This window comes from Anomalospiza imberbis, chromosome 20, assembly GCF_031753505.1.
Source record: "Anomalospiza imberbis isolate Cuckoo-Finch-1a 21T00152 chromosome 20, ASM3175350v1, whole genome shotgun sequence".
NCBI classification, from domain to species: domain Eukaryota; kingdom Metazoa; phylum Chordata; class Aves; order Passeriformes; family Viduidae; genus Anomalospiza; species Anomalospiza imberbis.
This window is the reverse complement of record NC_089700.1, coordinates 3,029,955-3,044,918: the sequence shown is the minus strand read 5'-3', so window position 1 is coordinate 3,044,918 and position 14,964 is coordinate 3,029,955. Positions and strand designations below refer to the sequence as shown.

At 38.5% G+C, this 14,964-nt stretch overlaps 1 protein-coding gene across 2 annotated transcripts in view; it reads left to right on the top strand.

Moving 5' to 3' along the window:
• The window catches only part of GTF2I (general transcription factor IIi), a 76,365-nt gene that overhangs the window by 46,649 nt on the left and 14,752 nt on the right, over nucleotides 1-14,964 (top strand). For both annotated transcript variants that reach the window (XM_068210132.1, XM_068210130.1), the window contains exons 22-34: nucleotides 908-970; nucleotides 2,195-2,299; nucleotides 3,089-3,154; nucleotides 4,825-5,008; nucleotides 6,406-6,458; nucleotides 8,034-8,105; nucleotides 8,801-8,984; nucleotides 9,294-9,352; nucleotides 12,029-12,100; nucleotides 12,611-12,803; nucleotides 13,312-13,370; nucleotides 14,021-14,104; nucleotides 14,572-14,652. In XM_068210132.1, coding sequence (XP_068066233.1) covers nucleotides 908-970; nucleotides 2,195-2,299; nucleotides 3,089-3,154; nucleotides 4,825-5,008; nucleotides 6,406-6,458; nucleotides 8,034-8,105; nucleotides 8,801-8,984; nucleotides 9,294-9,352; nucleotides 12,029-12,100; nucleotides 12,611-12,803; nucleotides 13,312-13,370; nucleotides 14,021-14,104; nucleotides 14,572-14,652 — 1,275 coding nt within the window. The remainder of the gene's footprint in view (nucleotides 1-907; nucleotides 971-2,194; nucleotides 2,300-3,088; nucleotides 3,155-4,824; nucleotides 5,009-6,405; nucleotides 6,459-8,033; nucleotides 8,106-8,800; nucleotides 8,985-9,293; nucleotides 9,353-12,028; nucleotides 12,101-12,610; nucleotides 12,804-13,311; nucleotides 13,371-14,020; nucleotides 14,105-14,571; nucleotides 14,653-14,964) is intronic.

Sequence of the window (14,964 nt, the reverse complement as noted above, 5' to 3'; positions counted from 1 at the left end):
TCTGTACCCAGCACTCCTTTGGAATCAGACCAAGACATGATATTGTTTTCCATGAACTGGATGGTGTATTTGACATAGTTCAAATGCACTGCAGTTGAGGTGTCCCAGTAGATAGAGCTGGATTTCTGTTCTACACCACACACATCATGTGAAGAGAAGCCTTTGAAACAAAGATTCCTTCAGACTTGCTCCCAAAGTGATACCATACCCCAGCTTACAGAGATCTGAAGTTAAATGCTCTTCAAAATGCTCAAGTGCGGTTTTACTCTGCTGGAATAACTAAAATCTGTTCCTTCATGCACTGCTGCTTAATTTTGATAGAGTTCCTGATACAATTAGCTTCATTTTGCTTAAGTGTAGTACAGTTAAGTATAAATTGCTCTATCTCACACTGAGTGTTGATTGGCTAATCCTGCTTTTCTTGTTGGTGCTCTCTGCCCCAACAAAAGCATTGTGATCATGAATTTCCCTGCCCTGTTTGATTGTTGGCCTTGCAGCCTGTTGTGGAACTCTTGATGGCACAGCAACCATGAGTCTGTAGAGCTGGTGAAAAAATACCTAATCTGTGTGGACAGGCAGCCTTTGTTTATATTTTCAGTAATCCTGGGTAAGAGAGGGGAAAATACTTATGTTTGTATTAGCCCTAGAAAGCTCAGAAGATGGAATTGTCTTCAGTCATAGCAGCAACTCTGCAGTGTAGCATGTGCAGTTTAGCAAGTGTAATTTTCCCCTCCTTGCCTTTGTCTGGAATTGCTTAAAGGCTAACAGAAACATCTGTTTGCTTCCATTTTTGTGGCATGCTGTGAATGCAAGGGGCTTCCTTGACAATGTGGTTTAGATGCAGAGGCATGGAGTGTTTAGTTGAAAATCTTGTCCAAGTCCATCATTGAACAGTCCTGTCTTTCAGATTCCTCCCAACATGACTCATCAGAAGCAAGTGAGGTTTCTGAGGCTGAACTCACTAGTGAAGGTCAGTACCCCAGGTCATTGATTTGTCATCTAAATGGCTCTAGAGCTGCTAGGCAGTGTCCCTGCTGTACTCAAGCTAGGATGTTGGTAGGAGGTGAGCTGTGTTTCTTGTATTTGTGAATGAGTGTCCTGTAAGTGCTTTAAAACACTGCTGAGATTGGCTTTTGCAGTGCTTGCTGTGGAAGTAGATTAGGAGCAGCCAATCAGCAATTTAGAAAGTAGGCAGGGCATTTAGGACAGAGAGGACACTTCTGGCATTACTTTCACTGTTTTACAATGCAACATGGAAATAACTCCAATGTTACTTCAACAGAATAACTTACAGGAGAAGAGTTATTAAGTTCTGCTTACATGTGAAGGCCTTTACCACAAAAGTAAAAGTGCTCTGCAAAGGTTTTCTGGGACAGAGTATAAGAGAGCTGTATAGGTACAAGATATGTCCATATGTGATATTATTCTTGCTAAGTAAGAAATGAGTATTCTTGCTTGGTGACATTGGGTGCATGTTTTTCTGTGTGTGAAATTAGTTTTCTCTGTCAGCTCTAACCATTTGTTCTCTGTGAGGTTGGAGGTGTTGTTAATTGGGCAGTCTAAAAAGCTCATGAGCTTAAGGAAGGTAGGGGTGGATTGGGAAGTGACGGGCTGAGTAGCAGCTCTCTGACACTTTGCTAGGTTTGCTGTTCTCCTGTGTGTTCACTTGTGTGTGTTTAGGGCAGAGTTGATCTGTTTGATGAATTTCAGTGGCACCCATCGGTTTTACACTGGGTTGACAGTGGGTTTAGAACATTTGAGCTCTTCAAGACAAAACATAGGTACTGTCTTTTGAGATCTACTTGTGAAAGGATATTACTTCCAGTTAGGTAACAAAGGTACTCCCTATCTGCACAATTTATTCTGTGATTCCTTTTGCTGGTGCATGGTTGTTTTATGATCATGTGATACCCAGTCCTGTTTCAGGAGTCAATGTTGTTTTCCTTAGGAAGTACAGAAGCTTTTTTTTTTTTGTTGTCTTGTACTTTGCACAGGCCCTTTTGAAGGAACAAGTTGTTCCTTCACAGGTAAGAACAGGAGCTTTCTGAAGTTACTCATGTACGTAATTTGTTGCCCTCATAAGCAGAGTTCCTTATTTCTGTTTTAGTTTTGAAATTCAGAGCAGTTTCATTGCTGCACATGAGTTGCCTGGACAAAAATCCATTGATTTTTTTTTTTTTTTTGTCTGTTTAAGATAATGATGATGACTATGTACCCCATGAGAAGAGACAGAGAAGCCCCAAGTCGTCTAACGACACGGCCAATAGTGGGAGAAGCACAGGAGTACAGTTCAATTTTGGTAAGATGAAAATTCTTGATGATTTTATTTCCCTGCTTTGTTTTATGAAATTGTGTTGTGTAATTTTGTGTTGCAGGACTGAGACATGTGAGTGCAAGCCTTCATTTAAGAGCCCTGGACTTCGTGTAGATTAATTGCATCTATATAATCATCATCATCATAGGCTTCCACTGCTGTATTTTGTTATTTTAAGTGACGACATAATTGGACGCACAGATTTGGATTTGGATAAACTTCTTTTTTGCAGCTGTATTTTCTTTCAGAAATAGGATTTCTCTGGGTATTTTGCAGCACCAGGACTTGGAGAAATAATGGATTAAAGTAGAGAATGGTAGATGCCTCCTGATCCATGTAGTTGTACAGATTTCCACCAAAACAACTCCATGTACTTTCTGTAAGCTTTATCAAGCTTTTCAGCTCTCAAATTTAGGTAACTATCAACACCACCTATAATCTGCCTTTATCCCTCGACGCAGCAAGAGCTGATGACTGAGCCATCAAAGAGAGAAATCATTTTTGGAAGCTACTTTAACCTAGTTTTTGTTGTGTTTTTTTAAATTTCATTTAATATACATCTTTCGGAAGTAATCTTTAACATTTTTACATTTTTTCTGTACTTTTTTTTTTTTTTATGTATCCATGCATTTTAAGCTGTAGTCTGTACTGTACTCAGCAGGCACCTGTTTGCAAGTAAAATACATGCTTCATATTCCATTCAGTGGTAACACAGATTTTACAAGAGATTGAGTTTTGTTTGTAGTCTGACGTGTCCTACTCTTTTCTTTGCAGACAAATGGAATATGCGAATTTCAGACTTGAGAAGGGAAGTTGAAGAGCTGTTTGAAAAAAGATATGGTATGTGTTACACACCTTTCCAAGCCATTGCCTGTAGTCCTTTGTCACAGCAAGTTACAGACTGCTTTTTGGCGTGCATCTTGTTTTTGGCTCAGGAGCACACCAGAACTGACAGCACCAAAGGGCTAAATACTGTTAGAAGACATAAAATCGAGGAAAGTAGTTTTTTTTTGATGAGCAGAGTAATTTCACAATGGGATATCTGTGCTTGGCACCAAAGTGTGAAACTTGAATTTATTTTTTAGTTGTGCTCAGTCTCCTGGAGCACCTGCATGCTCATGTATCTTGGGCATCCACATTTGAGAGAGCTGTCCTTTTCTCTGCAATTACACTGAGTCTTTAAGTGAAAGAATCTTTAGAGTGGCGCTGAAGAGAGGCTGCCACTCACTGGTTGTTCATTTTTGATTATGATTCTTGTACAGTGAAGCGAAAATTATATATCCTAATGGCTCTTGGAAAGAAAAAGCAGCAGATGTATTAGACTTAGGAATTTGTCTCCAAATGCTGCACTTAGATATGTTTTGTGTCCACATATCACAAACGACAACAGCATCAGCAAAGATTTAAAAATAAATGCTGGTGTGCCTCTGCCATGAAAAGTGGAAGTGCTTTCAGAATAGACCTTGTGATTTTGAGTTACTACATGTTTGGGATGTGACTATCATCTGACATCTAAACAGCCCACTGAAAGCAACTTGCACCAAGGTAATACAGTCGGGAATCTGATTCACTGTATTTTAATTGCTCTAGAAAGGAGCATAATTCTTAATGAACTGCTTTAATTTTGATTTTGATGTTTGCACATAGCAAAGTTGGTTGAAGAAAATTAAGTTGGTTTAAGACAATTTAAGAGGTCAACACTATGGAATGAGTTGCGTCCCATTATGGTATTAACCAACCCCTTTCCAGCAATACTACACTTAAGTAGCTCTAAGTGAAAAAATAACAGTCTAATTGCAAGCAAAACAGCAACGGGCAAAAAGTAAGAGGAAATAATCATTAAATACAAAATTGCTAAATGTCTGGAAGTCCATGGCAACAGTGGGAAATCTGGAATGGTGGGGTATGCTCCCCCCTCCCTAAGCTGCTAGTTACTTGCTTTTCATTTGTTTCAAAGATTTCATTAGGAGGGCCATGCTTTTTTCAGCAGTGTTAGAAGTGTATTTTTAATTTCATTAGTGGTTATTTGGATTTCTAAAATACACAGAAACTTCAGGAATTCACTGAAAAGAAGGGATGTGTGCCCCTACTCCAAGGCATTAATGACTTTTAAGCCAATAGTAGTAACAAATAGTAACAGAGATAATGAACTGAAACATGCTTGGTTTATCATAAGATCTAAATAATTTTATCTTTCAAAATGCTGTATTAAGCAAAACCGAAATACTGAGAATCTTCACTCTAACAGGTGGTCACTGTTATTAAATGTTTACATGAAGGGAGAAGAGGACGATCTGCATATGTTTGCAGGGTTGCAGCTTGTTTACTGTGAATCAAAGTGATTTTGCTATTAAATAAAGTACCTCACAACATGATTGCTTGAATGTTTAAATGTGCTGAGGGGTTACTGCCTGTATGCTAATTATAATGTTCATCAGAGTGATATCAAACAGGTAATTGAGTAGAGCCACAAGCTAGTCTAATGTTTTTATTCTCCTTTTTCATTAAAGCTGAAGCTATAAAAGCAAAGGGTCCAGTGTCTATCCCATACACAACCTTCCAGTCCCATCCAGAAGATTTATGTGTGCAAGGGCTGCCAGATGGGATTCCCTTCAGGCGTCCAGCCACGTACGGCATTCCCCGGCTGGAGAGGATACTTCTGGCAAAGGAGCGGATCCAGTTTGTGATTAAAAAGTAAGGAGTTACATTTTTGTCTCTGCATTACTCAATGTTTTCTGCTGCTTCCACTTTGCTTCATTTTTCTTCATGGAGTTCCAAACTGGTTTCTAATGACATATTAATTTATGGTACTAAGGAGTGGTTTTTAGTTATGTCCACTTTGATATATTCAGCTTATCAGACCAGTGGACCACTTAGAGTGGTGGTGGAGAGATCTCTGGCCAGATCTCTTCAATATTATGGACTTCTTGTCAGGGGCAGACCTCTGTACTGTTCAGATCTCTGCAGCTGCAATACATGTTGAAAGTCATTGACTTCGGGATCCTATTTGAGGATCCTGGCCTAATTTCAGCTTATGCTTGTTTTTAAAATTTGCTGGATTGTTGTATCAAGGTGTCTATGGCTGTATTTGTATAAAGCATTTCCCAGGGTAAGCTTGAGGCCAACACATAGCTACTGGTTCCTGTGATTTAGATGTCCTTGGTGTGTCTGGAGGTGGATCAGGTAGTGTACATGAAGGAGATCTCAGATGGAAACTGATTCCAGTTTAAAGGAAGCTTCAGTGAGTAACAGCTGATGTTTTCCCGTGTTCAGTGGTGGGCCTAGTCCAAGAGTTTTTGAAATGGACAGGAATCTGCTGACTGCAATGGTCAGGCTCAGAACTGGGGGTAGTGGCAGCCCCTGCCTCTGTGCATGCTGCCTTTACCACGGGTGCTAGTTGCTTACATTTGAAGGAACATGGTCAGTTTCTATCATCCTAATACTGGCAGATAACTAGAAAAGGAAGAAGTGTAGATCTACATTGTGTCTCATTTAAAATCAGATATCATACACAGATCTAATTATTTATGCACTGCTGGCACCTGCTTTTGTCATATATGTCTTAGTTGTTTACAGAAATTAATTTTTGGTGTTCATTGATTTTGAAATGTGTAACCAGAGCAGCTAAAAATCTAGTTTGGCTCTGTGAGAAACATCAAAATGTTTAATTTTTTGTTTGTTCAGCTGTGGATAAAATTAGTTCTATTTTGGAAACAGAAGTATCTGCTTTGAAGTTTACTCTTTTAGAGATTAAATTTTTAATTTGTATCTTTGTTTCTGATTAAGTGTATCTCACAACTCAGAGGTAAGTTTAATGGAAGTTTCATGGTGTATGTCACCATGAAATGGGTAGATACCCATAGTCACCAGATATGGGTATTGGGCATGAAATATGTTTTGTCAGTAGGGTTCCTTCCAGTCAGCTCTTACGATACCTTGGTGTTAGTTGGAATTTAGTGCCGGGGATCATGATGTCCCCTGGGAGTTTTTTTGGTTTTGATCCTTCAGTAAGTAGTAACTTGAGGCTGTAGCTGGAGGCTAGTTTCTCAAAGTGTCTGTCACTGTTGAAACATGCACCTTAAATCTTTCAGGCCTGAACTTCTCAATTCAACAGATGCTTCAGTGGTCAATACAGTTTCAACAGGTAGGTTTTCAAATGTGTGAGTTGTACAAGCACAGTGTGATATTCCATTTGTCCTATATACTCATAGTCTTCTGTTGTAAAAAGTATATCAAAGACTGCATTAAAGTGAAAATTAAGGCTCTAAATTAAACAAAGCAGGTATACCATAAGGATGTGTATTTAACATGTGTGCACGAAGCTTTTCCTGAAGTATAAGTTAACTTAGTGTATTGAGTCTTAATAACCTACTGTACCTTCAAGCACAAAATTCAATTACAAAAATAGTAGGTAGGTTAGTAACTGAGCCTTAGCTTTAACTGGACTCTTACGTGGCTTTTTAAATTAGCCTTTTTTCTGTTGTTTTAGTAATTTTTAATACAGTTGTACTGATTATGAAGGCAAAACAAGTACATTGCTCAACTCATAAAACCCCTGTAGCTAAGAAAACCAGTGGTAACCAATTTCTATGGCACAGGGTTCTGAACAGTTGCTTTATATGGCTTGTCATCACTAGCTGTCACTTGATAGAGATACATGTGACCTCTGCATCCTCTCTAATAAAAGAAGAGAGCATCCCTGGGAGCTGTCAATAACATCTCAGAGAACACAGGAGACAGGAGCTGTCTGAGCCTCCTTTCCTGCAGTTTTTGTCCTGTTTGGATTCCCTCTTTCCCAATAATTTATTATCTCCTCTGCTGCTCCCTGTGCCCACTGCCATCTCAGGAGACAGAGCTATGGAGCCCCTGCTCCCTCAGCTCCTTGTGGCTCCATGTCCAATTCCTGCTCAGTCCATAGGTCCTGATAGCTTGTCTCCCCAGCAGGAAAGGAATGGGATGAGTATGGAACTTGGATTTTGACTGGCAGAGGAAAATATGATTTTCATTTGCATTCCTGTGGGAAGCAAGCTGGTCCAGGAGAGTTTTGTAGAATGGCCTCAGTCCTGAGACTCTGAGAAGGCGGATACTGGCTGCAAGACAGACCAGTTGGATCTCAGGATGGGCTGGAGAAGTGTCAGCTGGTGCTTATGCTGATAGACCAGTCTGGTGCAAGTATGGAACACAAGGCATTGCTTTTGCATTCTGACTAAACCCATGGTGTGGCAGCTGGCCAATGTCTTCTTTGAGACTGGGAAGCTTCACTTGTTGGTCACACAGACATATTCAGGAGCAAAAAGTGATTTGTATTATATCTGCTTTGATCCTTTAAAAGCAAATTTTCATCCCATATGCATGCCTAATTCTGTACTGAATATCAATAAATTCTTCAGGAAATTAAACCATTGAAAAACTCCAAGTGTATTCTGCATTTTGGAGGTGGATGATAAAAGTATTGCAGTTCTTCAGGCCAATACACTGTGTGTATTTTGTAGCAAGAGTGATGTCACTGGTTCAGTGGAGTTTTGTCAGTTTTAATATTCTGTCATTATTTTATGATAATTTTTTCTAGTTCCACATTGAATCCATACTTCTTACACACAGCATTTATGTGTTACCTGAAAATGCAGGATGATTATGCATTGTATAAACTGAACAACTGAAAATATAAATAATATAATTAGGGAATGTTGGTTTTGTTCTGTGTCACTCTCAAATACAGTGAAAGAGGACTGGCATTCCAGAGTCACCAAACTGAGAACGACAGTAGATCAACTTTTCTGTAAATTGTATGGTAAGTACAGTATTATTGTCTTCTTTTCTGAATGGCTTTATATTTCTTGAAGGTTGCTTTCATTCCTTCCTTTGAACGTCTGCGTGAATGAGACCTTTGTTCAGATTTTTTTTCCCAAGTATTTAAAATTCTGGAAGTTCAGTGAAAAAGAATGTTTCAGTTTACTGTGTATACAACGTAAATTCATAGTTTAAAAAGAATTTTAAGTCTTACATATACAGCTCTTCTGATTGCTCTCAATTCCTTCCTGTTTGGATTTTTTTCCTTTGGTGGTGAATAAAACAGCTGTTCACTTATATCCACCGCAATATCATCATAATTAGTATTAAAACATTTTTGGGTTAATTTTTATGTTCTGTCCAATATGAAAAAAAAGTCAACTTTGTAAGACCTAGAATAATTTTTTTCATGATACTCTATAACAGATTAACAACTTTGGATAAAACAAATGTATTATGCCCCAGTAAGCAGTCCAGTCTGGTATTGTGACTGCCCAATAGCAGCATCGTACAATATGGCAAATTTTTTACATTTTTTACATGTAGAGACTTGGCTTTTGTTGGATTTAGATGTCCTGCATTGTTCCACGTTTTAAGAGCACAGTTGCTACAGCCTGAGGAATTGGTATCAGCTAGCTTTTAATGACAGTTGATTGGCCAACCTGTCCAGTGACTGGATGTATTTTGTTCCAACAGCCAAGGCTTTGGGGAGCAATGAGCCCAAAGCTGTTCCATACAAGAAATTTGAAGCTCATCCAACTGACCTCTGTGTTGAAGGGCTGCCAGAGAACATTCCGTTTAGAAGTCCCTCCTGGTATGGAATCCCTTGCCTTGAACAAATAATTCAAACGGGCGACAGAATAAAATTTGTGATCAAAAGGTACGTCTAAACATGGAGGGTTTTTTTAAAAAGAGTCCAAACAAACACTCTATGTGTAATCAAGCACTTGGTTTCATTAAGTCATGAAACATTTGGTCTCTAGTTACCAAATAGGCAAATTGAATGTTCTGCATCATAAAGTGGGCATTTGTAATCCACACAAGTATTTCAGAATATGTTTTGCATATCTGTTAGCATGCTGACAAGTGTGAAAAACATAATGGAAAAATTCAAACTCTTCATGTCATAATAGGTAGTGGTATGTAATTTATGACAAGAATAAGCAGATTATTTGTGTCCTGGTTGCAGGCCAGAGCTGCTAAGTCAGGCTTCAACTGAAGTTACTCAGCCCAGGTCAAATCCTCAAGGTAAGACAGGTGCTGTCTCCAAGTGGGAATGGAAGGGTTTGATGGGGAAATGTATCTAGATCAATGCAGTATTTTTCAAGAAGTAACCCATGTTTGATGAGTGTGCTGACATATTCTTCATGAGGGTTGGAAGGAATAAACTGATCACTGTGAATGTGGATGGCTTCCTGGATTGTGAAATCCTGATGCAGTCTGAGCTGCCTTTGAATAACTAGGCTGGCTCACCTTCAGGGCCCCAGAGAACTGGACTGGAGTTATTGTCCTGGCCTGAATGAAAGGTCTGGTATCCCTTGGGATTTCACAGGTGACCCTGAGCTCTTTCAAGTCTCTGTTGGTAAGGAATTGTAAGGACTTCTTGAAAGCATGATGTGCCTTTAACAGGGAGAAGAATCAGTTTGGGGTTTATATCTGAATGCCTTGAACTGAAGTGTCTTGGTGCTTTCTTACTACAGGAATGTGCAATCCAGTTCTCATTGGGTTTTTTAGGAGTCTGAATCTGCATGTAGTAAGAACACAAACCAGTATTCAGGGCTTCCTATGCTTTTAGCTTGCTGGAGGAAAAAATAAAAAGAAGGGATATGATTTAATATGATTTAATAACCATGCAAGCAGTAGTCATCTTGCATCATCACAATGTATTCTGGATTTTTTTTTATTTTAGGAAAAAACTCATATTCAGTAAAAGGATAGTTAAATAGAAAAGGCTGTTTTTCTTGTGGAGCAAGAAAAGGCAGCATCAAGTTTGGGTTTTCTTCAAAGTAGTAACAGCATGTGCCAGTGACAGCAGTAAAACATCCAGCTAATAAAAACCTCTTTCTGAAAGAACAGATATAGTGGTTTTGGTTCTCCACTGTGAGATTTCCTGGCCAACACACCAAATTAATGTGGTGGGTTTGGTGCTGACCAAATGCCAGTGCACCCACTAGAATATACTTAATCATTTCCTGCTGTGAAATGGGATTAGGAGGAAGGCAAAGCAAGCTCAAAACTTTAAAAGGGTATAAAGAAAACTTTATTAACAGAAACTAAAAGAATAATAAAAATCAAAATAAAACCTTCAGAACACTTCTTCCCCATCACAACCTTTTTGTTCCCACTAACAACATACAGAAAAAATTCAGTCAGTTTATCACCTCTAGAATAGTCTTTCTTCAGTTCACTTAGTGAGAGGAGTCTCTCCTGTCATGCTAAAGAGACTTCTCCACAAGAAAACAGTTCTGTCATGGCTTTTAATTTCCACAAATAGCAGCTGCCTGGGAATCTGCAATTGTGAAGTCCATCCCATCTTTCACAGCTTTCCCACAGCTGCTTTTATGGGCCATGTCAACTTTTGGGGTACTGTTTTAGGGATGAGCTGTTCAAGAGCAAAGGTTCTCTATATATCTCTGAGATCATCCTCTTCTCTGGGAACAGAGATCTTCTTTCCCTAGGGCAAAGGGTCTTCATCACTCTTCTCTCTCTGTTCAAACTTCTCATGGGATCACAGCTACTTCAATATCTGCTTGCTTTAGCATAGATGCCTTTGCTCATATTTACAATTTGAACAGTTCGTCTCCCCATACTTTCAGTGAGTTACAGGGAAAAAGAGTCAACCTGCTGTGCATAGGCCACTTTTCTGTGGGGTGCAGTCCTTCAAGGACAGGCTGCTTCAGCTTGGGAGCAGGGCCCCTCTCTCCATGGATCTCCCACGGGCTCGCAGTTTCCTCCAAAGTTTCCTCCAAGCATCCACCTGCTCTGGCATGGGCTCCTCCGGGGCTGCACGTGGATCTGTGCCCCCCACACCCTCCATGGCTGCAGGGCACAGCTGCCTCTCCATGGGCTGCACCAGAGGCTGCAGGGGAACCCGGAGCACCTCCTCCCCCTTGTTCTCCACTGATCTTGGTGTCTGCACAGTTGTTCCTCTCACATGTTCTCACCCTGCTTTTCTCTGGCAGCAACTACTACTGCGCCACTACATTTTTTATTCTTAAATCTTCTGTCACAGAGGCATTACCACGGTTTCTAATTGGCCCAGCCTTGACCAGTGGCTTGTCCATCTTTGGAGCCACCAGGGCATGGAAGAAGCTTCTGGTAGCCTCTCACAGAAGCCACCCCTGTTAACACCCCTGCTACCAAAAACCAGCCCATGCAAAACCCCTACAATGCTGTTTGTTAGAAAAAAAGTGCTTTTTATTGGACATCCTTTTCTTTTTTCTCTGGCTAAGTTCTAAATTGTCTGCGCTGGCTAGCACTCCTATAATTGGCTTTTATTTACAATAGAGAATAGGACTGAAGATGATTTTTTTAATACTAATCAAAATGTTTAGCAAAATATTCTTTAAATCCTCATGTTCTACTCTAAAGAATGTTATTATACACTATGATTAATTAATTCCAGTTTTGTAAGAACCACTAAAATAATTTCTTCCTGCATCTGAAGGCTCTGAAGAACAAGTTGTTCTGCTAGGGTCAGTGTTTGAAATTCGTAACTACATTTAAATAGATTTTTCATTATGTAGAGGAAATTACGTGTATCATGTAAGCTGCTATTAATAATCATTACTCTTTGTGAGTCCCCGTCTAATCAGATGTAGTTGTGTTGTTAGTTTTCGTGTTCTTAATTTGAAAGAAGTATGGTCGAATGTACCTCTGTATCTAGAGCTGGGTGATTCTCTGACACCTATTTCTGGTTTTCAGCAAGAGAAGATTGGAATTCCAAGATCACAAAGCTAAGAAAGCAAGTAGAAGATATATTTAGTAAGAAGTTTGGTAAGTTAAATGCTAAATGAACTGTTCCGTAATGCTGCTGCATTTTAAAACTTCTCTGTTTAAATGTTACAGTATTTACTTAAGCATCAGAAGTATTCTAGGACAGATATGGAAATCTTGACTCCTCTTACCTATGTTTTACTTACTCTTTCCTATAACTGACATGAATGTTTTTATAACAGCATCCTAGGCCATTATTTTTCCAGTTGTGTGACATGATGATTGCACAAAAGCTTTTGGATGAAAAGAAGTTCTCAAAATAAAACATTAGGCACTGTAGGCCAATATTAGATATTATCTGTAACAAGATGGGCCAAGTTCCCATTTGCAGTTACTCCACAGAAAATAACAGGGAATCTGTTCAAATATATTTAAATATTTCTATTTTTTTTTCAGGAGGCTTGTTAGCTTTGAGTAGCAGAGCTTCTGTAAGACAAGATTCTTAAAATCACTTGAGATAAAATTCCACCCATTTAAGTTTGTAATATGTCATTTAATCTTTATTTTCAGCTGAAGCTCTGGGGCTTTCAGCGGTTTCAGAGTCAGTGAAAGTTCCCTATTCTGTGTTTGAATCAAACCCTGACTCCTTGGTCGTTGAAGGCTTGCCAGAAGGAGTCCCCTTCCGGAGTCCCACATGGTTTGGAATTCCACGCCTTGAAAGAATCATCCGTGGGTGTAGCAAAATCAAATTTGTGATTAAGAAGTAAGTTTGTGATCTAATTACTTTTACTTCTGATTTTGAAGTTATTTGACTTCATTCCCAGCAGCTCTAGGCTTTAAATGCTACCTAAACTCTGCTTCCGTGAAACACAAAGAATATTTTGCACATATGTTTTATCTCATACAAGGACATACATTCCTCATAAAATTTCTGTAGATGTTGTGTGTTTCATGCATCAATAATTGAGGGGGAAAAATGGTCTTGTACCTGGAAGCTTTGTTCCTTCTTTTTTTTTTTTTTTTTCTTTTTCTGTATTTTTCTTTGCTTGAAGTAAACCCAGAAGAAAATTGCAGAATAGAAAATACAGCTTTATATTTTCTAATTTTTTGTTGTTATAGTAGATGGAGAGTCATCCATGCTTCTAACAGAACTTCCTTGTAGAGAGCTGATGTTATATGAATTGGAACTCAACTGAATTCCAAAAAACTGGTAGCTTTTTGCTGTATGACTTGTCTTGCAATTGATTGGATTTGTTCTGTTCAACTTCTAGGCCTGAGCTTATCATGTCCCATTTGCCTCTAAGACTGGCTAGTAAACTAAAGAAAAAAGGTAAACAATTAAGTATTATTTGCTGCCATCCATTTGTAAATACTTCCTTTCTGCTTCCCTAGCAGACTGAGAGATCTTTGTGGTTGAAAAATACAGGTGTTGTAAATAAAAGGCATTATTTAAGATGATCTAGCATAGTAGCCTCTAAATCTGCTATTATTTTGAGAAAGACAGTCAAACCATAAATATATCTGCTTTTTTACTTGACTATTCTAGTACAGAAAATGGAATTTACTCAATTTTGACTAGTTTTATCTCACTTTTAATGACTTCAACCATTTTTAACTAAGAGCTGTTGAACTGCTGTAAATAATAGTGGTGTTTTATAAGAAGGGAATAAAAGAATCTTGTCTATGTAGAAAATTCAGATGTTAGTAATTTTGGGGGGTTTTAGATAATAAAAAGTACCAAAACTCTCCTTCACACTTAGAAAAAACAAAGTCTTTTGCTCTGAATTAGTGGAAAATCTAAGTGTATCTTTTTCAAAAGCATTAAACCTACTTCTTAAGATTGTGAGCATCACTGTATTGTTCAGGTTTTGCTATGCAGACTCTACTTAGTTCAGTCTGTTAGAATTCTTAGAATACAGCTGTTCCTTTGTTAGGTGTGCAAAATTTGTGTTTTACACCTTGTGTTCTTTTGGCTTCCAGGAATTAGTCCAAGGAGTCCCAAAAGGTCACGAAGTTCTTCAGAAAATTCAAGTGTCCCAGAGATTGAAGTTACTATTGAAGACAGTATGGAAGAAATAAATATTCTTCTGATATTCTTTTATTGTAGTCTTCTATGTTTTCTGTTCTTCTAAGCTTTCATAGCTCATAAGTAACATACACCTCATATAGCAAACTCTTGAAGGCTCCAGATACACTTCAGTATAAAAACAACTTTCTTTTTCATTTCTGAAACAAACTGGATACTGTGTAGATGATACTTAGGTAAAACATTGCAGTTTGGCAGCTTGCTTGGCCCATTATTCCAAGCAGAGATGTGGGAAATAATGTAGTCCTGAGCAGAGAGATCACAGATGTTGTCAGTAGCATTAAATGCTTAAATACAACTCTAGAACTTCCTAAAGGCTTTTTTTTTTATTCTATTCTTGATTCAGAATTGAAGATTTCCCTAGTAATCAAGATTGATGCATTGTTCTTTTTGTATGATGTCTTGTTTCTGCTCTCTGCATTATATATGTAATGTCTCTTCATAGGTCCTCAAAAAGAACAAAGTAATTCTCATACCAATAGCTCCAATACAAATTTGAAGCAACAAGGAAGAGAGTTTTCTTTTGGTAAGTGTTGAGGGAATTAGCACACATGCATTCCTTTAATGTTGGTATGGAACACCGGGATTACATATCAGATATTTTGAGTTCCTATTCTGACATACAGTTAGTGAATGACTGAAGTCCTTGCTTTTGTGTACATTCAGTTCTTCATTATGTGGAATAATCTGCAGTCGAGAAATCCTGGATGTGTGGAGTGTGCTGTACAAATGCAGCCCAGATCCACTAGATATTACTGATTCAGGTGCAGAGTCAGTTTTAGATTTTTGCTGGTCTGTTGCTGCACAGTGCTGCAGACTCTTGAAGGACTTTTCTGGT